Raw genomic sequence first — 25,412 nt, forward strand, 5'->3', positions numbered from 1 at the left:
GTGCAGTTTCACGCACCAAAATCCAGTGTGTCTGGATGCAATATCATTTCTGTTTCATTCTTTATGCATATGACACCAGCCTTCTGGAGGGCCTACAACTGGGTAACAGATTTTAGTGAAACACAAGGTTTTAGACTTAACACTTTTAAGAAATGATTGTCACAGTCTTCCATCTATGACGCATTCACCTTCAGATGGTGTCATATAGCTAAGAGAGACAGCTCCTCTCCGGTGTGCACAATAGTCTCACATCGTCCCGTTGCTGTACACGCACTCACAGCTCTCCCCAGCTCACTTAGTGCTGGTTTCACCTACTGAATTCAGTCGGGTGACTAATGGCAAGGCCACTTAGTGCTTCCTCTTCCCAGAGGCTGCTATATTGTGGTGTGCACGGTGGTCAGAGTCCATTTAACTGACAAATCCACTTCTAAGTCTTCTTCTCCGGGTGGGATCATTTTCCAGCTCAATTCCCCTTTGTATGCAACACTGTCACCTTGGCTTTGACAACAAAGTTTATTAGACTTTCCACAGTGCATGCACAGTAGCCATTAAAGCATTTGGCTCAGCCTTCCTCACCAGCATACTTCAAAGAGCAGTGTCTTTTTCAGATGTCCAACTACTGCAGCCAGTTTTGTGAGGGGAAGAGAGTATTGCCAAATTTAACTACTAGTATTTCAGACCATATGGCTCGGCATCCCCATTTCCCTTGGCTTACCTCTAGTTATTATGGAGTGTTTTGGCAACTGGAATTAATAACACAAGATACATTTGTAAGAAAGAAATCCAATGAGTACCAAAGTCCCAGGGAGCAAAGGGAAAGGGAGAAGAACACACCTTTTAAATTAATCAGAGATCAGATGGGGAAAAATATCCAAACCCTCAGACCCAAGACCATAATTGATAAGAAATTATCCTGTTTATCTCAGCTTCTGGTACATTTGGCACTGTTTAGCAGCTTCCTCTTTCAGAGTTTTCTTGCTACTCATGCTATCTTCTTTGAATGAGATTAAACATCCACTACTGTAAAAATTCTGTAATTTACTAAAGCTACATTCGCTGCTGAAGAGTTACTTTCACACCACTACAGGTAAGGCCATTATGATCAGAAGGTGTGAAGATACAGTCTGCAGAAGAAGAGCCTGGCTATCCTACTGTAGAACTGGGCAGGATTATTCAGCTGACTTTCTTCCCCAAACTTTAGTTCTGGTGGAGGTAACATGCCATATGAGCTGAAACAACGATCTACTTTGGGCGCTAATTTTGCTCTCTTCATTCTGTGCTTGAAAAGGATACACATCAATGACCTCCACAGTCATTAAAAAAGCTCAAATATGTTTATTTTGGCACAATTTAAAAATATACAAATACATTAAATATCAGGGTTCATTAAAGCCAATTTTTTAAAAAATATATATATATGTATGTATCATTATTTTGAAGGGAGACGGAAACCAAAACACCACATTATATATTTAATTTGACAGTGCAAACAAATGAGAAACTGTTTAGAGTAGGAGTCCACTGTGTCAGACAGCAATAACAAAAGCTGAACAGTTCCTGAAACACAAAAAAAACAGTAAAAAACATCTGCTCCATTTAAAAGAGTTTGCTGGGGGGGAAGATATGGGAAGGGGAAGAGAGATGTTATTGAGAAAAACTTGACTGCACAGAAGTTAAAGCATTAGACACTTGACATTAAACTAAGTTACAATATGCACTTGAGGGTAAGATAAGGTTCAGACAGTACAATGACATGAATGATCCTTCAATAATTTATGTGTAGAAAGAATATATTAGCAACTAAGCAACACAAGAATGCACTATCATTGACAGATTTGCAAGCAGAAACGCCCTGCTTTCAAAGGTGCAGTTTCTTGGCATTATTTGCATAGTTACTCCTTTTCCTTAGCGGTTAGGAAAATACTCAGCAACTAACTTCAGGAAAAATCTATGACCTCCAAACGTAATTTCTACCTGTGGAAAATTGCAGCAGCACAAAGATCAAAAGACATCAAAATGACAGAAACAAAACTGCCACCTCCGGAACCCGAAACATACAAACTATAAACCACGTTTCATATTGAAAGCTGAAGGGTCTCAAAATGGCATTGTCCACTGCCGTTAGTTTTGTCCAGTAGAACAAAAATTCTATTTTAACAGTGTGATAGAAAGACAATCTTAAGTTTCTCCATACAGCAATTCTGGCTTTTTTTTTTTTTTTTTTTTTGGCATGGAGGCCTCTTCATGGTTAGTTCTTTATCCCCAATCTTTGCCCTAGCTTGTTTGGATGCCACAAGAGATCTCATTACCTTGTGAGGGGAGACATAAAAGTAAATACAACTTTACTAAAACTTACATAAAACCAGGTCTATTCAATAAGATCTATTTATCTCCTCCCATCCCAGTTCTCATCTTTTAGCTTTGAACAAGCTTTTAACCACAGAGAAAAGGGAAACTAGATTGCAAGGTTTGGACTCTCCATATGGGTGTCATGTCAGCTCAAGACAGTTATGTTCACATTTTCCTGGAAAAGAGAACTGACTGTTCCATTTTATATTCGTGCCAGAGGATGCTGATGAGGAGCTTCCAAGTAATTTATTTTTGGAGCATAGACCCGTAACGGAGTGCCAGCTAAACCAAAACAGGCAATAGCAACACAGGTAGGTGGGAATGCACAAGCTGCATAGTTATAATTTCACATATGGTGACACCGACACTTCAACCAATTTAGCAACCTCAGGTTTTTCACTCGTTTCCCAGTCACCCACTCTTATGCCCATACCACTGGGCCCATTATGCTGATATATGTGTTCACATGGCAACAGAGTCAACCGTGCCAGGAAAAAAACTGGTGAAGGATAACCTAGCCCAAAATAAAAGTTATTTTACAGCTACTTTAATTTCCTGATCAAGTGACTACTCAGCCACACAGCTGGCCTAAGATGGGCAAGAACAAGCATCTGAGAGTGGGGGCTATGTAGGCTGGCACTTTCAACACTTGTTGAGCTCTGTCATAAGGTGCTGGCCTGCAGACGTCAGGCATGTTAATGAAGGGCTTGGCCAAAGAAACCTCTTATTGCATTGGCAGAAATTCACCTGACCTCTCCGGTTCATCTCAATACTCACTGACATATCTAACGGATGCACAGCTGCCCTGCAGGAATTTTGGTTTCCCTTAGACTGCTGTGTTAAGGGAAGGAAGCTAGCAGAGACAGTCTTTGCAGGACAGACATAGCAGCCTATTGGTTACAAAGCCGTAGAAAACGGCTCTTTATCCAAGGACTGGGCTAAAGCCATTGGAAAGAGCTTCCCAATAAATTCCCACATTTGGGATTGGACCCATACTGACCACAGCCTTCAAAAGCACCAAGAACAACAGTATCTGGAGAGTGGGTCTATATTCACAGTTAAAAACCAGGGTCAGCTATGTCATAGGCTGAAAAGGATGCTCTAGGAAGCATCATTTTTTGCTTCAGAAGGATACTGCATGTTAAGTACTGTTATATTGTCCTACAACGTTAAAGCAGTGGCACTTAGTGTTAGCATTTACAAGTGGGTCCTTCAAACAAGTCCACATCCTTGAGTAATCCCAGTATTTTGTGTTGGCCTGCAGCACTGAGACATTCAGCTCTGGCGACACAGAACACATCACAACACAGGAAGAACTTGCCAAAACTGAAAGTGTACCAAAGGCAGATTCTTTAAAGATTTTAAACACAGCATCTGTAGGAGACAAATGAAACCACAGAGCTGGAATAGTGCATTTCAAGATCACCAAAGCAGTTCACCAAACTGGATGTAGCCTGCCATCAGTATCTTTGCATTAGTTCAAGTCTCTGTTAACATTTGGCACAAACTCTTTGACACAGTAATTTGGCTTCCATTTAAGTCAGCTGCTTGCGATGTTTTCCTGGCACTTCAGTGGATTCAGAAAAAGTTTCTTCAACACTGTGTACACTTATAGAGTCCTCAGTCAAGAATGAAGGCTAAACATTGCTGACCCTGGTTTCGGAAGAAGGGATCATAGCAGCAGATGCAGACGTCACTAGTGACCGTTCTCGTCTGACATATCGTGGCTTCCGAACTGAAATGGTGGGCACAGAAACATTATTAACACCTGCTGCATAAGCATGCCTTTATCATTCATTCATAACACCACATGCCATCCAAAAGTCACTCTGGACCTTAAAAAAAAAGCCAAAACCCAAAACACAAAAACCCCTACATAGAGCTGATACAGCAAAAGTCCACAAATACACTTTTTAAACAAGCTTCTAATGGCCTACTATATAAAGTGCTCATTACAAACTGGCATTTCCATCATTTGTAGTGTTTACAGTACATGCAGCTTTCCATTTTCAGCCCTAACAACCCCCCCCATCTGTACTTTCTTTTAAACAGACATATAAATTACAGTAACGAAAGTAAGACTTTTCACAAGCAGCACTAGCTGTAAGTTTAACAGCCAGACCCAGACCAAGTTTGGAACACATCTAAAAAGTGTTTAAAAGTTAAATATTGCATTAATAAAAACTAAATTTTAAATTATACCATTTTGATTAAAAAGGCCTATGCATACATGAGAAGTGATACCAGAAATTTTGCTGAGCCATTACTTCTCAAGTTTTTAGAAGATTTGGTCTGTCTCACTTTTAAGTCACAAGTTCTGTCATTGTCCTGAAAGTACATGGGTCAAGCATAGAGACAACATATTTTGCTGTATTACCCTGGCCAAATAAATCCACTTTCCTAGCCACTCCAAATTAATTTCATATATAGACATAAAGTTTTCTATCATTTGCAAAATAGATCCTTTACTACCCACTTCTTTTTGAGCTTTGTTACATGGTCAGACACACTTAAAAGAATGCTTTGATTTGATTAGGTGTAATCCATTGCCCTTTTAAATACATATCTTGGAAGAGTCATATTTAGATATTTCATGCTTTATTAGGCTCCCACTGGATCATTAATAATATAAGAACAGCATGTACTATTTCTTAGAAGTAGCACAAATTTAGAGGCTCACCAAAAAAAGCAGGTTTTTGCTCTTGGATTACACAGATCTGGTCTAAAACAGCAGATTAGAGTAGGAACTTCTCAGTAAGATTTATAGATTGAAATTATGAAAAATAGGGGAGGAAAACTGAGACAAGCCAGTTAGATTAAATCTTCCCCAAGAAATAAATTTCTGCTTGAGTTTCACAAGTATTAAAAACCCACCTTGCCAAAAAAAGAGCCAACCTACGAACGCCCCACACACCACATACACACAAAATTGTACATTCCAAACAGTCTGTTATTTGTTTCAAGAAGCTAATAAGCTTCAAATGAGAAAGCCTGAAAATGAGCCAACCTGGCATTGTCAAGAAGATTCCAATCCTGAAAATAGGTCCCAGACTGAATAATTTATTTTTGAGCACTTATGAAAAAATACTGCATCTACTTGTAAGACTTCTCTATTAGGACAGAGAAGCTGAAGATCTATTTTAGGAGCTGTCAAAGATCTGTTTTAACATAAAGTACTCCATCAATACTGTATGCCGACATTAATTAAAGCAATAAATCCTACCAAAAAGGTCTACTAGACAGATTTCATTGGATTTCTGTCCCCTCAACAGATTCCACAGTTCTGTATCACGCTTTACAGATAATTGTTTTGACTTGCTGTGTATTCTTAGCATATCCACTTTGAGATAGTTTGCCTGCTTTTCAGTAATGAGATGGGAAGCCAACAGGTAAAAATATTTGTAGCAGCATGCCCCAGAGAACAGTTCCTCACCTGAAGAAGCTGGGGGAGGTATCATGGATGCCTGCATAACAGAAGAATGATCATGTCAAACAAGAGCACCTTTTGTCTTCACAGTCTTTCATTTAAAAAAATACAGGAACATTTTAGGGTTCCAGTAATATTTACTGTGTACATAATCTTTCTTGGAGAAAGTAATTCTATTGAATCGATACAGGCAGTATTCAACTTTCACCTTTTTTTCCAGTTTGGACAAAGAACCCCAAAACATCTTTTATTTTTATATCAGTGTCTCATACATCAGATTAAGTAGCTCCCTAACGAACTGTTAAAACTTTAAGTTATTGTGTACTTGATGTTTTATGCTTGCTTGTTCCTATTGGAAGGACAGAATTTTACTTACTGTTTCACTAGGCTGGAGAACAGATGCTAAAAAGAGAGAAAGAGAGAGACTAACCATCATTAATCTAGAAGACTAGAGCCGCTAGTTTCCTAAAAATACATGCGTGCAACAGAATAGTTCTATTGTTAAAAAAATAGTTTTGTCAAAGACTACCAAAACAGATCAGAACATTCAGAAATCCCATTAGTAGAATACATTGTCTGTAGGACTGTCTTCAAGATTAGAGATAAAGGGTTGCAAAGGTCTCCAGGAATGACTTATTTTGCTTTCAAAGAAGGTAGCCACAGCAGTATGTCTTTAATATGAAGAAGCTTCAATAGGAAAAATGGCACTTTGAGCCAACTACCAGAAAAAGGCAGTAGAAACAGAAAACAATTGAGCAGTGAAAGATACAACCCTTCTGTACAAGCAGTGACTGCCTTTATTGGCCACATGATAATCATCATCCAGAGAGAATGAAAGCTAACATGATAATAAGCCAGAGAAATGTTTCTAATGCTTCTCCTTCAGAGGAGGACATGAATGCTTCAGCCTGGTGTACCAGAGTGAACTATCAGTACAAAATGTGGAAGTCAGACCAGTAACACTAAAGGCTCAGAGGTCTGGTGTCCTGCCAGCTCGGAAGTGTCCCAGCACAACAGCTCTTGACACACATAAAAACTGAAGAAGAAACTTGTACTAATTAAATTTACTTGAAGACACAAGCAAAAGCAACCTAGACATTTCAGTATCACAGTTGTGATTAGGATACTAGCAGTTGCTGTGGCACTGATCAATTTAGGTAGCTACTGCTGTATACTTTTACATGAAATGATACCACAGAGACTGGAAATGTGATGTTCCATGAAGTTACTATGACTAGATACAACGCTCTTAGCCAAACAATGGAATTTTATTGCTCCACCCACCCCCTTTTTCTTTTTTTAAGCTTATTTCTATTGTGACAGGCTAGCTTGAGCTTGGTCCTGTAAGACATGAATGAAAATAACAGGAGGTCCATTTGTTTAGCAGACTTAACCAGTAAACAGCTTGCTTTCAACAGAAGGAGCTCTAACACAGCAAATACTGTGCTAGAGGTTGTCATGGGAATCATTCAAAGTGACTGCATAGAACGGGCAAGGCAGAGTCATAGATCAGACTCAGTTTCACACAAAACACTGAACAAAATGGAGACATCACCTTCCACATATTTTGTTCACCACCTTCCAGAAAGTGAGACTAGTAAACTGTGGACACATAGAACAACTTCACAGAAACTGAAGCATCTGAAAGAGCCAGATGTCTACATGAAGTCTTGGTGCCCTATGGCCAAGTACATCCTGGGTGTTCTTTCCCTAGCTTTTCTGGAATCACTTTGGCATGAAGTCATGTCACTGCATTTCAGTTACATGGCTTAATTTCTCAGCAACAGGAATGGCAGAAATAAAGAATTAATTTCATTATAACAAGAAAAGCTAAGGGGTCTTTGCTTTTAAAAAAAATAATAGGCAGTTAGCTCTTCCAAGCCCCAGTAAATCTTGCATTTAGAGGGCAAGCACAGTTGAATAAGTAGTGAAATAATGAGAAACCTCAAATTCCATTCCCTTTCTCCTGCTGCTGGCACATCCGTGGTAAATACACTGCCCTTTAGTATTACAGTTCCCTTCTCTCTAAACCAAGAATAAACAATTGCTTTTTGTAAGGCTTTATAAACTTCTGGCATTTTGTGTACTGAAATAAACAAGTATTACTAAGTTCTATAAAAAATGCCCTCTGTGCAAAAAGCACTGATTCATTTTCTTTTTTTTGAAATCAGATATATTCAATGACAACTAACATCAGGCATTGCACTCTTGCAAATCTTTGAAGGCTTCAAAAAACAATAGCTGGGTTAGTGAGAGATATTGTGCAATATGCACCTAAGCACACTTAAGACTGAGAGCAGACATCCTCTGCATTGCCATGAAAACATGATACTGTAAATACGTAGCAGGAGAAAAATTCTCATTAGTTTGCATTGCTTTGGATGATCAAAAGAGATAGCAGTAGCTACATTAAGTTAGAACACTGACATGAAGAAATTTAAAGTTTTAAATTAAGAAACTGAGCAAAAGCCAAAGCTTTAGAGATTAAAATAGACAATTAGAGGTATTTTACCTTTGTTTCTTCTGTAGAAAACATTAGGAAGTTTATTGGCACGTTTGAGGTAGAAGAAAGAAGCAACAGACAGAATCAGGAATAAACTGATGAAAAATGTCCCTAAGATGAGAGAGGCTGCTACTTCTGGGCCCCCTGTACAGGAAAAAAAAAACAAAGAGAGGGAGAGGGAGAAAAAACACTATTATTCACTAGAAATCTCTTCTAATAGAAGGGTTAAACAAAAGATAAAGACCAACTTCCCAATATTCATAGGAGAAAAGAAAAAGTGGGTTGTTTGGGTTTTTTTAATATACAGACACACATCACTGAAACATTTGCAAAGATCTTTCAATATTCATTTCGTTGTATGAACGGCTTCCCCAGCCACACCTGCCAAATGTCAGGAAAGCCTTAGTCTCTACTTTCCTGAAGACAGCCCCACATTTTTAATCCACTGTTCTGTTTCTTTTACATAACTTTCAAAACCAGTGCTAGGAGGAACTCAACACTAATATTGTTCTTTTATTCCTTAAACAAAGTCTCCTAAAGACAGAACTTGTCAACAGACAATATACCACTGGTACAATACACCCGGTATTACGTTTTCCACAAGAGACTGATATAGAAACCATCCCAAGGAGCCAGACATTAGCAAAAGCTGCCCTCCCTCACCTCTATCCTACTTTTCCTGCCACAAAAAATGCCCTGCATATTTATTCTGCTGTTTTATTTATCCAAGATTATGATCCCAAAGAGCAAGTATTTTGTTTCTTAAAAGTTGTTTACGATCTTGTTGCAGACAAACTAGGACAACAGTTCTGACAAGCTCTGCTTAAGAAGTCCACATTCTGCAGAGCACTTGATACTTCAAGTATACACACATGACAAGACAACTGTTAGAAAGGCATCGGCAGCACCCAAGTTTGATGTGGCTGTTTAGCTTTCCTTTTTAAGGGCACTGATGATAAGCACTCACCCTGTAACGCTAAATCACTTCATTTGGCATCCAATCTCTTGCGAAAGCATGCAATGCTGCTATCTAAATATTCTCAATTTGTATTATTCTTACCAGTGTCAAACAAGTATTTTTAGGAGATTAAACAGAAATGACTGGTCAGCTGTGATAAAGTCAATCTACAGAAAGGCTAATCAAGATGTAACAGATGTGTAACATGTTGCCTCATCCCTAAAAACCAGAACTCTTGCAGCATAAGGGTCAAAACTCAAGTTATGGCGTTTCAGAAACCTGTACCAGAAAATCACTTCAAGTTCACTAGCACAAGATGAAAGAACCATTCAGTAAAACACAGTTACCTCAAAATTCAACTCTAAGACATATGAAAGATTTTTGCCAAGAATAAGCCTGAAAGAAGTAGAAATGGCTACTAGATTTAGAAGAAAACCTATGCTACAGAAAAACATACTTTACAATTTGTTTCAAAGGCAATGTCACGACGGGGCTGGTACGCAGTGAATAATCACAGAGCCTGCACTCAATAGCTATTTCTATTTACTCACCTACGTTCTGTATGAAAGGAGTTACAGTGCTTATATTCATTTGGAAATTCATTCCTCTGATACCAGCTGTAATCAAAAAGATTTTTTTAAAGTAAAATCTGACAAAAACTACAGATTTGTTGAAAATCTTAGTAAAAGGCTATTGTACTTCTCTGTAATCATTTGAAATTGTATAAGAATCCTGATTTCTCCAACAATAAAATTCATTCTTTATATCACTTTTGATTATTTCAAAAAAGGAAGCAAACAAGCATCACCATAATTTGTCCAAAAAGAAAACAATTCACTAGTGCATTTCCCAGAAACTTACATCAAGTTTCTTACCTCTTCATTAAAAACATTTACAAGGAATTGAATGGTTCTCACCTCTCAAAGCACATGTACAAAATTAGCCTTCTTAATATAGACTTTTTGAAGAACTGTAGTATAGTCTGAGCTATTTTGTGCTCTGGTGAAGTCTCTAGCAAACACCCACAGCAAATGCCTTTTTCTTACAGCAGAGATTAAAGCAGCCACAAAATTCAGTATTCACTGTACGTCCGATACACATTCTACCCTGTAAGTTTAATCATTTTGATGTTTAGGACTCTTATTTTAAGAGCTTACATTGGGCAGAATGTTTTGGTTGTTTGGTTTTTGTTGTTTTTAATTTGTGGATTTTTTTTTTTTTCAAATGTTGCATTTGGCTTTGCAGATTAGGTACTCTAATACATAACAAGATTTTAATTCCCCCTCTCCCCCTCCCCCCCGGCTAAACTCTGGAATGGTTCCACAGCACTCTGCACAGTTTCTGCAAACTAAATTTCAGTTAGGACTAAATCTTCCCTTGAAGTTTCACAAGGGGGGGGGGGGGGGGGGGGAATCTGCAACATTTCATGCCTTCTTGAACAGTCTTTGCTGGACCACACATGCAAGAAGAGATCTCAGTACCAAAAAACACCCATCGAAATAAAGGGATGGTACATGACTCACTATTTCTGCATTCAGTCAGATTGTAAACAGATGAAACAGGAAGGGTTTCATTTTTGCATTTAATGCAGCTGCTACTACCATCCTCATTCCATCGTCTGTAACAACCTGCATAAGAATAAGACATACAGAGGTTTGAAAACAACAAAAGCGACACTGGAGATACTTCCTAGTCTTCAGAAAGAGGTAGAGGCAACAGAAATTCCCTCCATTTGGTCTACTGATTACAAACATCTCCTGCTTCCTATTATGTAACACAGGTTAAGAGGTTTCATTTCAAAGGGTTTAATCCAGAAAAGATCTAACCTTTCAAGGGCCAAAAAGGAGAAAGTGTTACAAGCAAACAACTCCCAGAGGGCAATTGCAACATAGCCATTCACTGCTTCACATGTTTTAGTTTTGAGAAAAATGGGAAGTGTCTAACAACCTGCAACTACTCTCACCAATACTAAAAAAAAAAAAAAAAAAGGGAGAATTTTATCATTTATTTTCAGAAGTCATACACTGTCAAAACAAAATGTAATGCCATTTTAATATATAGTGTTGAAAATATAAGTAGGCAGGGACAAAGATGCTAAGAACCAGAAACAGCGTACTTGGACGAAGAAAAGATACTGGCATCCTTATAGTCAATCACTTGAAGCACGGCAAGCTAAAAAAAATACAAATACTGCCATAATACAGTCTTTTCACCATGCCCCAGTCCTCTGAAGTATCATACTATTTGTTCCACTTTAAAAAGAACCCATGCCTGTTTAAACTATTCTGTGACAGATGGCAAGTGTTATATATCGGTCACCCTACCATGCAGGCTGGAAACTGATTAAACTTCCATCCTGGCCTATGTCTTCAAATGTTCAGGTCTCTCAATTTATATTTAAATGCACATACTGCTATGTCTTTGTTAAGAAAAAAATGTTTAGGGCACATCTTCAATAACAACTTCATTTAATACAATAAAGCTGTGGTGGTTTCACTTGAGGCTTAGACTCAAGACGTGAAGATTAGAAGGATATTCCTACTAGATCATATTACAGTCTACATTTAAAGGAAAAAAAAAACCTTACTGTGCTGGCTAAAATCCAGTTCTATAGAGCCTTGAGCCAAACTGGTATCAATTATCCCATAAAGCAAACCATTAGTAAGGTGCTGATTTGAGAACAGCTCCGCTGCTATGTTTTCCTTAGAGAGAAGCAGCATGTTTGATGCCCACAGTAATAAATTACATCTGACATTTAATCTAAACACAAACAGACCCAATGTAAGGGCAAAGACTTTCTACAGTAATAGGAAGGAAGCACCAGAGCACTTATCTGACACCAAAGATATTGGTAGATTATCAGTTTATAATAAGACTTAAGACAATCCCATAACTTTGAGACAATTGGTTATACCATATCTAAGATCATTTAGAATAAGAAATGAATGCATTAAATGAAGCAACAGTTAGAGAAGCTAATGAAGCAGTGAAAATAGACAAGCTTGAAATGATTTAACAACCATCACAAGGGGATGACTGAACCCAGAATTGGACCCCAATTTTTAAGTCACTAATTCTTTTGTTACTGTAGGCTCTGAAGCCATTTTCCCGCTTTTACCCTCCAATTTTAAAGAAAATAACATTAAAAAAAGAAACCTTTTTGCTACTGCTGGAAGAAGTTTTTAACTCCATTTAGAAGAAAACAACTCTACATATATGGTAGAAGGAAGAATGAGGCATTCTGTGCTAACAAGACAATATTCAAGTTACTCTTAATGCTCCCTTAGATTCTCATTACAGCATTTTTGCTTTTTATGCTCATTATATGGGCTTTTAAGCATTTACAATAGCTCTTACATAATCCAACTGCACACTAAATAAAAAAAGATAAAGAATAACCTTATTAATAGTCTTCTATTCTCCTTACCATGCAAGAACAACCTTTATGAGTCATAAGAAGCATTACCTTGTGTATATAGGGGAAGACAGACTTCAATATGTACCTGCACTAATTATTTTGGTTTTGCTCCCCAATTAATCAGGCACTGTATTTTGGTGTTAACTGTCAAAAACACTATGGAATTTTATTAAACAATGACACACTATACCTGGACTGCACTGGTTGGTTACAGGACATGAACTGTTTGAATCCAACATATCCACACAGCATTCTGTTTCTGAAACCTAAGAAAAGAAATTACATTTCACACAGTTCTTAATTTTACTGAAATGCTTCAACAACAACAACAAAAAAATCTACAGAGACTATAGAGGAATAAGCAGTAACTGCAGTTAAAACTTGCTGTAACTTTTTCTGTTTGCATTAAGCAACCTTGCAAGGAGAGCTAGATGCACCACCAAGCTGATTTTGACCTGGCAGCTGCTACCCAAAGTAACACTTTGAGAACAAATGCACACTCTACTGTTGACACTGGACAAAGCCTCAAAAAAACTGCTTTAGAAATATACTTGCTAAATTCTCCAGTGAAGCACAGTTCAGAGGGGTGGTAGCCTTCCCACAGCACCACACAAACGCCCTAACAGATTTGCTCAGAAATACTGTTGGCAAAATGACTGGCAAAAACCAGTTTTCACTGAATGCCCATATTACAAGTGATGATAACATCTACATTCAGCAGAGCAATCCAGCAGAACTACAAAAGCTTCTTCCTTCAACACTTAATATAAAAGAATATCCTGAAGGCACGTAGTTTATTTTTGTTTGTTTATATAAAAGTCAGTTTCAAAATTATTTACAAATTACAACAAGCTGTGACATAAGCTTAGCGATAAATGGTTGTTAGAAACTCTGTGGTTCTTTCGATAGCTACTAGTACCATCCCATATAGACTTGGGCATATCCACTCTCTGAATCCGTAGAAGAAAAATAAGCCACAAAACTCCCACACCTTCTAAGGTTTTGCAGGTACATTCCCCTAAAGAATACAGCAAGTCAAGTCAGTCTTAAAAAGGGATGAAGTCAGAAGTAACAAGACCTGATCTATATTCAGCCATCAATGTGATTGCAATAGAAGTAACTTAAATATACCTAACATTTAGCAGTCAGTATTATTCTGCTCATCAGCAAAACCCATCAAATCCAGGGGCGACAAAGATCAAAGCTGCCAGGAGAAATGGTTGGGACTGTCAAAACTGAAATTAGTAGGCTGACTTCACACTGTTAGTGCATCATGGGGAGACAGAAGATCTATAGAGAAACATGTTAAGACAAGTTTTTTAAGTTTTGCTGGTCAAACTCTCTTTCAAGCAGAATCTAATACTCTGACCTATTTTTGTGACTTGAAGCAGCATTTGCTCCAGAGCTTCTCAGTCATTTGTAAAGTTAACTTTCAGGTATCCATGCTTTGGTCTGTTTGTAATTAAGCTGCCAAGCAGCTTGAAAAGTGGTCTTTTGATCATCAGGGTGTTTTTCCACATGGTGTGAGGTGTTATCAGTTGTGTCCCTGCTAGCCTACAAGCACGTGACTAGGAAGAATTCAATGCTTTAATAGGCAATCAGCCCTCACAGCAGATTGTCTCACTGTGAAAGTTTCAGTTAATGACTGCTAGCAATATAGGTCATGTCTGTTGAATTAGAAAGCCTTCTATAAACCACAGAATCTGCAATAATCTGATCCTTCTGTTTTTACAGCGCCTAGCGTGACAATAACCATGAAGTACCTACCAAACTTTCAGTAGATTTGCTGGCAACTTCTGCTACAAGTCTAGTTAAGAGAAGGACATACGGCACCTCCATGCCCAGGAAAGACACGAGTCTAAATAAGAACAGGGAAAGAAATTAGAACGTCTTATTAATGACAGAAAAGTTACACCTTCCCTTTGTTAAGGAACTTTTGCCAACTCATTCCTTTTATTTGAATGCAAAGACCTTTAAATGAAATATGCCGAGGGAATGACTTACCTTTGCCCAAGATAAATTTGAGACATTCAGATTTTTCCCTCCAGCTGCACAGGGGCAGGTTTCTGGCTATGGCAGACTGTGGTTGCTAAGAAACAAAGAGCCTTATCAGTCTGCTCCAAACTGGGCCATGCAGAGACTATTCCACACCCAGGATCTAAAAAAATCAATGTGATTGCAATAGAACAGTTACTGCCTGGCACCACCACTGATAAGCCTCCCCACAGGTACAGGCTCCTCTGGCTGCAGCATTGAACTGTGATGGATTTGTATCAGGACAGAGAGCAGAGGCCACTTTGGAAAGGCAATACTGCAATTAATTTCTCCCATGACAGCACAGCCATGAAGCGTTAGTGAAGTCAGTTAATAAGTAGTATTTCTCAATTGCCTGAGAACAGACCTGCTCAGTGTGGAACAGAATATTTTGGACAGTCTGCTACAAGCTTTGCTTCCCCCCCCCCCCCTCCACTTTTGCCATATAACTCCACACATAACCTAAATAGAGTCCACGTATTCAATTGTTTGGATAAAGTAAAAGGTGCTACATCATGCTTGATCTGCATTGTTTAGACACTCCCTATGTCAATATTATAATATCTGCCTATTCTCTAGTCAATATAATGTTGGAAGCCACATCCAGTTCTCAGAACTTGCAGTACCTGCAGCCTAGTAGCTTTAGGAAAACATAGTCTTTCATATTGTAAATAAAACATGGGGACAGACAAGGCCTTCTAACCAGAGATTAATAAACGGAAAGTGCCCAAAAGAAAGCCTTCAACTGTAGGGGAAAACTCCTTTAGTGACTCATCTCACAAACTGAAATCTGTTACTATTTTTGTTGAAGTCCCGTGGATAAGTTTTAAATTACTGCAAAATGTGTATCATGACCCTTGGCAAGTTGCTTTTATGAAGAACAAAATCTTTGAGCAGTTCCTATGATTAATTTCTATTCAGTTTTTTAAAATCACTAAACACATAGCCTGTTGCCTCAACTTCAAAATAAGATTAGTTTAGCTTGGTGGGAGAACTTATTATTATCCCCTGCTATCAGCTGAAAGCACCAAGATCAAGGACTGAAAATCCTGAAAACTAAATTCCAGCCTTGCTGCTACAACTAAATTCTACAGTTAGTGAAGACTGAGGCAAATCAGGAAAAGCTTGCACTGTCACAATACCTTCCAATTTAAGCATAACAACGGATGTCAAGTCTGTCGGTGTCAAGCTGCAGCACCCGTGATTTCATCAGTTTTATTTACGCGCATGTAAATGTGCATGACATCTATACCGAAATGAAAAGCAGACAGTCAATATAAGCACGCAATGTGTACGATGCTCGCTGACAAAGGCCAAGACAGTGCCTGATTAGCCTTGCTGTTGGCAGTGTAGATTATAGGAACCAAGGAACGTAAGCAGCATACAGAGATTCTCCAGAATGAGATAAGAGCTAGATAGTTTTGGGAACGGTACCACCACCTAGAGTGAAAATTAAGACAGATTATGGCAGTTTACAGAACTGCTGGAAAGCGGTGGCACAGCCAAAAACAGCAGGGAAAATTTAGCTTTGGGAATTTTACACGAGGACAGAAAGAGACATTTCTAATCTACAGCTAAGCTTATCAATTGCTAAAAAGCTTTAATGTTATTTTTCAGCAATACCTGAGGTGACAAAATACCTCAAATGCAAACACCTCTCAACAAAAACATGAAGTCATCTCAGAAGATGAAAGGAGACAACCTTTCTAGAATGCAGTAGATACCCCCAAAAGCCAAGAACACCTAGCTTATAGCTTCGATGGTAACAGTTTCTTCTTGAGCACATTTGAGCAGAACAGAAGCTACTTATGACTTGGTAAATGATTGCTGATGTAACTGCGCTTACCTAGTTTGACAGAGAGCTTTCCACTTGTGTATGACAGTATAAGAGTACTTAAATAAATACTGTGAATAATTCTGGTTTAGGTCACATTAGGTGTAACTTTAATTTGCACATTTAACCATTTCAAAACAGGGGGTTTGTTTGGTTTGTTGTGGGGAGGTTTTTTGGGTTTTGTGCTTTTCTATTGCAGTAAAGGTTGAGTATAGAGTTTTTCAAGACAGTCCAGCAGAGTCTAATGTTAAAACAATTCTCAGGATGTGCATATGGATGCATGTATTTTAAACACACATATATACACAGAATTTGCCTTATTATCTATCAGTTTTCTACAATCTGAGGTAATGAGATCTTGCTTCTTGGTTGAGAAAGACTTCCTCCGAGGAAAATAGTTAAGAGTTGGTAAAGACATTTGCTGATAAATTCCTCATTGTTTTGGATGCTATGCACAGATTTTTGTCAATACCTGATTATTATTATATCTGTAAATACTAAGAAAAGGCAGATGAAAAAGGTATTTGTTTAAACAAGTATATTCCTGTTATCTAAAAAAATACTTATTTTCAGGAACAAAAAAACATCTGTGAAACTAGCCACTTCCAAATGCCCGATCCTCCTCTTTGTCAATACAAATAGCTATACAGCATAAGCCCAATATTGGCTGTATTTCCATTCCTGAAATAAATGAAGATACTAATCAACAGTCGTTGCATCAATGGGCAGATATTTGTTCATAGCCACTAGTGATTCTAACAAACTAGAACATTTGCCCTGCAGCTGTTCCAGTAGAAATAGGGCATGAGATCTATTTGCCCTCAAATCATCAGCCAATATTTTTTATCTCTGAGAGAGACGATTCTAAGCTATATATATATATCTCTCTCTCTAAGCTATATCTGTGTATATATATATAGACACACACACTTGTTGTCACTTGTTTTTTGTTTGAACCCATTTTAACTGCAGGAAAAGGAAAGCAGAGATGAACAAGCTGCTTTAAATCTTCCAAGCATATTAAATGTATGTTGTATGCACTAAATTTACATTTTACTTCAGGTCCCGGAACCATTTCTTCACATCCTGCTAGATTCTCTATCAGCCAGTAAAAATTAGAAGCCTATTAACATAATATATGAATAATATCTGTCTGAACAAGGCAGAAATTCAAGCCATGAAGGTAACACTAGCTATCTACTTTTTTTTTTACTGTAATGCCCATGAAAGACATCAGACTTAACCATCCATACTTTTTATGTGTAATAATATAAAAACATATATAGTGTTCCAAAAGCCTGGTTGTGCCACACCTCAGCAAGGTTGGAAACAGCTTGTGGCTTGTAAGTCAAAGAATAAATCAAGTGCAGAACTTACAAACAAGAGAGCAGCTTCAAGTAGGGATTTGTACTGCTAATTGGTCTCCCTGTACAAAACCACGGAAGTAACACAACTCATTTTAATGCTTTCCAGCCACAAGTCTATAACCGTTCTATTGCCAACCTGAACAATATTTTACACCATAATTGTAACTTTAGAAAGGAAGGAGCCCTAGAGCCTCCAAGACATTCAGTATACATAAATACTAACCGTGCCTCTGAATGAGGTAGCCGAAGTTTTATTTTTTAAATTGAGTACGTGTATTTGATCAGGATCAGACACCTACAGCAAAACCATTTACAAGCCCACAGAATATGTTTCATGTTTGGCAGCATTTTCTCTTTGGATTACAGAAAAAAAAAAAAAGATCATGTCATGCACAAACTAGAGCCCAAATTAGAAAGTATTTATGCTTGAGATGCCAACACAGTTTTGAGAACACAGACATTTTAATTAAAACAAGTATTTCACACTAGAGTTCCACATCTGAAACAAATCTCAAATCACTGTCAACTTGTATCTCAAGTGCCACAATACACATAAGCTAAACACATCAAGATTCACTAAGGGAATTCTTCCTCCTGTTGCTTTTAAAAAAAGAACGCAGACAATTTGTGAATATTGAGCACTAGAAGACTTTTTCCTCCCACTCTTGGAAGCAAGTGTTCTTTAATTCCTCTTTACGTCTACATTTTCCTTACGTATAGCTGTGTATCTATTATTTCTGTTGTATTATCAGTGTCTTTCATGCTCAAAGTGTTGCTGGAGCATTTTTTGAGAAAGGTAATTTTTTCAGGTACATGGAAAAAGATGGCAGTAAAAAGAAACATCGCCTAAATTTCAGGTGGTTTTATAATTCACTCGGGAGATCAGAGTTTGAAACTCTAACACACTTATTCTGCTGCCAAAGGCTTCTTAATTCTAATGTGACCTTGAATTAATCATGATAGAATAGTGATACCAAAAAAGTCAAAATGCAGTCTCACAAATGACAGACTTGTAAAGGCCTAAACTCTCACTCACCAGCTCCTTCAGAGGTATGCACTAGAACACTGCATCTTCCTCAGACAACCCCGAATGCTTGTGGTGTGTGGTTTACTGCCAATTTCTCATTGACTCTGCAAGTGTTTCACAATAAACCTGCACGGCAGAAGAACAGATAAGGGTTGAGCTTAGAACAATCTTTTATAAATTAAAGCTGAAGAAGGACTTGTTTTTCCAGCTTTCTTAACATGCACCCATGAAAAGAGCTATTCCTACCCTTACATCAAAATGATTATGTAATAGGCCACAGCCAACAATTAAAAATACGCACCTTCCGCTCAAGACAATAAAGACATCTACTTTAAGCTAGGCTTTGCTTCAAAAGCAGTTACATACCTGGAATGTACCTAGAGCAAACCCTAAGTTAACACCAACATTTACTGTTGTTCAGTCAACAAAAACTTGGCAGTAACCCATTCTGCTGTTACAACACTCGTTGCAGCCCTAAAAACTGAGAGCAGAAGTGACCACTGGTGCGATTTGGTTGCCAATAGCCATAGCTATGCACTACAGGGAAAGATGCTTCAGAAACTGAACATACGCACGGCCTGGTTAGTTGTTTTTCCCCTAAAGAACGCAACAAAATTCAGTGTTATAGAGGTACATATTTCCTTGAAGCTTATCCAGCAAAACCAACAACAAAATCACCAAACGCCAACAACCCTAAAAAGTCCCAGATCGCCGAAAACCGTTGTAAACTGAGCTCGTTTATTAGGAAAAAACTATCCGAAGTTTTATGGGACCGTGAGAAAGAGATGTTTCCAAACGCGCCTCGAGAATACCCCGCTCCGACCTAAACCGCTCCAGGAAGCGTGGAAACAGCTGGGCAAGGCGGAGGAACGGGGGGCGACTCTTCCCCGGCTTTACCCTAGATGGCAAGCCGCTGCTCCCTCGCCCCACCCCGGCCCCGGGGAGAGGGTCGGGGGCTTTATCCGCGGGAACGCGCCCTCCCCTCCCGCTCGGTAAACACACGTCTGTCGCCGCTGCCGACCCCACCCCGGGGACCGGCCCCAACACCCCTCCCCGCAACGCCGCCTCCACCGGCAGCGGGACACCGCGGGGGAGAGAACCTGGGCCGCGGTCGGCAGCTCGCTCCCCGGCCGGCGGCGTTGGCAGGGCCCGTTGCCGCCTGCGGCCGCGCCAAAGGCTGCGGCAGCGCCCTCAGCGCCTCGCCTCACCTGCCCGGCGGCGCCTCCCACGCCCCGAACAATGAGGCAACGCCCGGGGGCTCGCCGCCCGCCCGGGGGCTCTCCACCCTCCTTCCCTTCCACCGCCCCGCGCCCCCCCGAGGGGCCTGACCGCCCGCCCCGGCCACCTCCTTACCTGAGGAAGCGACCTCCGGCAGCACCGGCGGCAGGTTCCCTTTCGTACCCCCCGCCCTCCGGCGGCGTCCTGCCCGCTCCTTCCCACGGCGCCCTGGGAGTTGTAGTTTCCCCCTGCCGGCCGACACCCAGGTTCCCCGAACGGGCCGTTCGCTCGGGACTACAAGTCCCGGCAGCCGCCGCGCCGCGCCCTACCTGTGCCCTCCTCCCCGCAGGTAAATCCCCTCCCTCAGCTCGGTCCCCGACCGTCTCCGCCAGCGCTGATCTCCTACGCGCGGTGCCTCCTGGGAAAGGGAGTCCGCCGGCCGCAGACGGGCCGAGGGACGGGCGGGTTCCGGCACTGCGACTCCCGGCGTGCCCCGCGCCGCCGCGGCCATTTTAGGCGTTGCTCGGCGACGCAGACGCCCCGGGAGGGAGAGGGAAGCCGCAGGTAGGCAGGAGAAGGCCTGTGTACCCGTCCCTCCAGTCTGCTGCCAAGTGGGGCATCCCGCGATGAAAGGATTAAATATTTCATTAAAGCAGCGTCAGGATAGGGGACACAAGGAGGCTGCGGCACGTCTGACCTCCTCCCAAGCCTTTACACCTTACACAAGCCCTTTGCGGTCACCCGACGGCAGCCTCCTGGTTTCAGAGGAAGGAAGGAAACCTGGAGACATGGAGGCAGTGCTCCTGTCCAACAGGGTGGCACAGAGCTGCTCACCCCAGCACACTCCGAAACCGTCACGTCTCAGCCCAATTAACAACCGCTGCTGAAGGGTGGCAGAAAGGGCAGGGTGTCCTGGCAACGCTCTGACTTGACACGGGCGGCGAGATAAAAGCCACGCTTCTGATCGGAAGTCTACGCCTTCGTGTCACAGAAGTTACCTAGCTCTCGAGGAGGTGGATTAAAATTTGTTCCAAGTTTGAGAAGGCAGTACATTTTGTAGCAAATTTGAAATACAAAGATTGTAGGCGATGCCAAAAGTCATTTGGGTAAAGATATCAATTCTATAGTATGGGGTTTTTAAATAAAAGATTTTAAAATATTTAAATTCTTTGAAGATTGCTCTTTCCTGGACCATACATAGCAATATTTTTTCCACTAAGGAAGAAACTACCTAATTAAGGGTAATAAGGAATAAAAATAATTACAAGAAAATTCATGTTCAGTTTTAGTGAATATTTCTATAACTATGCAGGTGAAAACTAAATGTAGCTCTTTACAAATTTTCTAATCTGGATACCTCAGAACAACTACAATTTACTGTGGGGTTTGTTCTTTTTTTTTTTTTTTTCCCAAAGTAGGAATGCTTCAGAGCAGAACCTAGAATCTTAAAGACTTGAGAGACTTAAGACTTAATTCACCTATTCTCAAGACTGAAGAAGTGAGCAGGAAAAAGCTTTCACTGAACTTTTGATACAGCAGTCCTAGAGTTTCTCCCACAAAGTGTGGATATATGGTGTAATTCAGTACACCGCTAAAGAGACATGAAAATGGGGAAAGGGGGCGGACAGACTTGTTTCCTTTCTGCTGTTTGTGTGTAGCACCCAATGATACACAGAATTCAGCTTCTGATAAATATAAAGAGTAGCTGAAGTGTGGAAACTGCAAACAAATTGTTACCATTGGTTTCACTTGCGGTTACACGGAACTTTCAGAGATGCACAATTCACACATTAGCAGAGCAGTTAAAACGATTCTCAGATACCTTTGGATTCAGTGAGTTACTGGATGCAAACACACACATAAAATTATTCTACGACGCAGTATTTTGACTTAAAAGCACCACTTCATCTCAACATCAAATTCATCCTTATCTCTTCAGAGATTAAACCACCTGCCTTCTATTCTGTTCACTAGCAATAAAACTTACAATGACTTCATAGCCAGGAAAAACATTTTGCACCTTCTTTTCTTAGCTGTGTATTGTGGTTTGCATTACTTCGTAAATGGGCTACTTGAAATTTGTTCTGCAGCTTCATAAGCTTTTTGTGATCCCTTCCCACCCCAGCCTTCTATCAGCATTTCACAAAACAGGACACTTGGCTGAATGCATAGTGTGACAGTGCGATTGGAATTTTTCTTGCCTAACAGAGTCAATGCATGTAAGAGGCTGTGATTTAAATCCTATGAATAGTTTAGTAGTTGACACCCAAACTTATTACATTTCTCCATAACCATAGTTGCGCTGTAAAATTCAGTATCTCTCTGTACAACTTGCCTGTGCAGGACAAGATATGCTGCTCTCAAGTTTATAGATGGAGGAAGGAAAGGTAGAAATTGTGAGGTTTGAATTTAGGGTAAACAAACATCTTAATTTATGAGGCAGAAAAATGTTCTGCACATGGACTAGGTTTTTGGTGGGGTTTTTTTCTTTTTTCTTCATAATTCAGAGGGCAGCACTGCTATGAAATAAAATTGCTGGAAAGGAATTGTAGATGCTGGCAAAACAAATGAATACACTAAATATCTGTCTTTCTGGCTGGTGCCATAGTTATTGCCACTGCAGCACTAAAACTAAAGTGCGGTCCTTCAGAACTAGGTTGCTGCTCATGAGCACATATTTTGCCAGAACAAAAGTGAGTAAATCAACGGGACATACAGTTCAAACAGCTTTTTGCAGTGACCTTTCCAATCGGAAGGTGGGGGGAAAACAGGAGATTATGCAAAGTTTCGGTGTGTGAAAAAGTGCAAGCTACTATGACAATTAACTACCATACATGATTAATAAAATCTTTTTGAAATGTGTCTACTGTACCTCAATAGTGCTTTTAAAATCATTCTTACTGTATTGAATTTTCCATCCAGCTCTGTTTATTAAGGTTTTCTCATACAACACATCCAGACACCTCTTCAAAGTGATGTTGGCAGACGTAACTTTGCAGTGGTTTTAACTGTTGTACATTGTTTTGAATGCTTGGCAGAAAAGGTGTCAAAATTAAAATTCCTTTAGTAGACAGCAAGATAAACAAAACAACTGTTACTGCGTGTTACTTAATGGAAAGATCTAATCTATCAACTCTGTTGTCAGGCTGTGAGAAAGGAAAACAACATACTCTTTTAGATCATATTATCCATTTTCTCTGTAGGGTATTTCCAGTATATCTGTGTAATATGGACGCATCTCCAGAAGTCTGTATAGCTGAGAGGAAACCGCACTGTTTCTGCCGTGTTCAGGAGGTACTTCAGCATCCTGCAAGTTTAAGCCTAGCCTTGCTTTTGCAGTGCTAATATTAATTAGATTTCTGTACTCGGCTTCCTGGCTCGTCTCTTTCTGCACACCACTGCCACTGAAGCGTTCTGGCATTCCGACTTCCTGATTTGTGGCTTTTAACAATTGGTTGAGGCAGTCACCAGGACTTCCCCTAAGAGGCAAAGCGAAAACACTCTCACTTTGCATGTTACACAGCAGCTCCGAAACAAAGCAGAAAATACGGTGTGCAGTTAGTCGGGCGATGATTGTCGTCAGAGAGATTTCCATTCTCTGCCACAGCTGCCATTGCAGAAATGTTCTGCGAAGCTGCTGAAGGCACGCTAGCCCGTAACCTGATTCATCCACGGCACAGGCAATGGCCAACTGCTTTCTGAAAGGACTCTTCGATGGATTTGGGGAATGGGGATGAGACCACAGGTTGCTGTAGAAAGCTGGATGCCTCTGTTCCTCATTTCTTTGACCAGTGACATTTTTCAGTGAATACCAGAAAGGAAGCTGTTGCTTCTTTTTTTTTTTTTTTTTTTAAAGGAAAAAGCTTGGAATATTGACTCTTGTGGAGCGTTACACCATCTGTACCAATGCTGACAGGTTTTCCCAGATCCAACCTACTATACTTCTAGTCAATTAAAACATCGGTCCTTAGATGTACTCGCTCCTATTCAGACTGCCCCAAATTAGTCATGATCTTTAATCTTCTGCTCTGGAATTCTGTCTATTAGGCTGCTTGCCCTGACGGTGCCTCTAAATGACATCATCTCAAACATCCAGGATTTCTCTTCTCTAAGCAAGCACTGCTGATTTCATATTGACAGTTTCAAAGGTTTGCTTTTGATCAAAGCAGGAATAGGAAGGCTTAAGCCTTTTCTCTTTCAAATCAGCTTTAAACGATAAAAGTCTACTGGTAGATTTGCATTAATATTAAGGAAAAGCTCAAAAGCTTTTTGATTTTAAGAAGAATATACAAGTTATTTGTAAAATTTGTGGTAGGACTCAACCAATGCCTACCAGATGGTAAATGATTTTGCCTTTCACAAATACATTTGCTCATCCTGTACTTTTCCTGGAAGAGTACCTGGGTGACACACAGCTAGGCAGTCAAGCAGAAAGTTATTGCTCTTGAGCAGATATGACCTACATAACAGAAGTAAAAACATTAGCTGCCTTGTTGAGAGAATGACTGCTAGCATTGACATAATTTTATGGTCTGCTAATCCATTGGCAATATTTCTGTTAACTGGAGAAACATCTTGATATATTCCTGACACCTACAGCAACCCTTCAGGAGAACTATATTACTGGTATAATTGGATAGATTGAGGCAGTTTAACAGTTGTCATTCTGAGATTACTTAACTGTTAACTGAGAAATATGAAGAGGATTCCCTGACTTCTCATCGTATGATTTACAGGAATTAAAGATCTCTTTGAGAAACACCTTTCGGTCAAGCCGAAGGATATTTCAAGCGCGAGCCATTTGAATTAAAACATATGGGTCTATCTACTGCCGCGTATGATGCTCCTATCAAGCAGAAGCCTTTTGCTGAAGATTTTCTGCTCCCAATACACCCTTTACTTCTTTCATTTGCTAACTTTTTGGGGAAAGGGGAAGGCAGGGAGGGGGCAATTCCAGACCAATTTTCATGGACAGTTTGAAACTAATATAGTACCATCAAAGTAACTTGCTCTAATACTATTGTTAAGCTGGGATTTTTTTAATACTACCAGGATGAACATGCACATAACTTGACTTACCAGCTATATTTTATTTACAAGTCTCCTTTAGACATTTTTTGCCTCAAGGCAGTGCTCTAGAAAGGAAAACGAAATCACAACTCCTTTTTTTGTGGCAAATCCTGAAAGTTTAAAAGTGGAAGGTGAATGAAAAGCAGTCACAGACTTGATGCATACAGGAGATGTTTCCAGAGTTCAAAAGAAAACAACAGATGGGCA

General features: G+C 39.8%; 1 protein-coding gene across 4 annotated transcripts; it reads right to left on the reverse strand.

Moving 5' to 3' along the window:
- Positions 1–1,321: 1,321 nt before the first annotated feature.
- On the reverse strand, positions 1,322–20,590 carry C21H1orf159 (chromosome 21 C1orf159 homolog). 4 transcript variants are annotated; one of them, XM_075773134.1, is made up of 10 exons: positions 20,465–20,590; positions 18,927–19,043; positions 14,423–14,513; positions 12,846–12,921; positions 10,761–10,865; positions 9,789–9,854; positions 8,289–8,423; positions 6,153–6,178; positions 5,783–5,813; positions 1,322–4,084 (listed from the first exon to the last, which is right to left on the reverse strand). In XM_075773134.1, exons 3-10 carry the CDS (start codon positions 14,492–14,494, stop codon positions 3,987–3,989), a joined length of 609 nt encoding a protein of 202 aa, XP_075629249.1. In that variant the 5' UTR covers positions 14,495–14,513; positions 18,927–19,043; positions 20,465–20,590; the 3' UTR covers positions 1,322–3,986. The 4 variants fall into 4 exon arrangements, with proteins under 4 accessions (XP_075629249.1, XP_075629248.1, XP_075629250.1 ...); XM_075773133.1 differs by lacking the exon at positions 20,465–20,590 and adding an exon at positions 20,271–20,452; XM_075773135.1 differs by lacking the exon at positions 20,465–20,590 and adding an exon at positions 20,126–20,262.
- Between the last annotated feature and the right edge of the window lie 4,822 nt (positions 20,591–25,412).

The sequence above is a fragment of the Balearica regulorum genome, chromosome 21 (assembly GCF_011004875.1).
Source record: "Balearica regulorum gibbericeps isolate bBalReg1 chromosome 21, bBalReg1.pri, whole genome shotgun sequence".
Classification (NCBI taxonomy): domain Eukaryota; kingdom Metazoa; phylum Chordata; class Aves; order Gruiformes; family Gruidae; genus Balearica; species Balearica regulorum.

Coding starts and splice junctions, on each gene's coding strand:
- C21H1orf159 (XM_075773134.1), bottom strand. CDS start 14,494: ATGGAGGTGCCGTATGTCCTTCTCTTAACTAGACTTGTAGCAGAAGTT. Junction 9,855..10,760: donor TCTGACTGAATGCAGAAATA/GTGAGTCATGTA, acceptor TTTTGATTACAG/CTGGTATCAGAGGAATGAAT. Junction 4,085..5,782: donor ACCTCCCCCAGCTTCTTCAG/GTGAGGAACTGT, acceptor CCACCATTTCAG/TTCGGAAGCCACGATATGTC.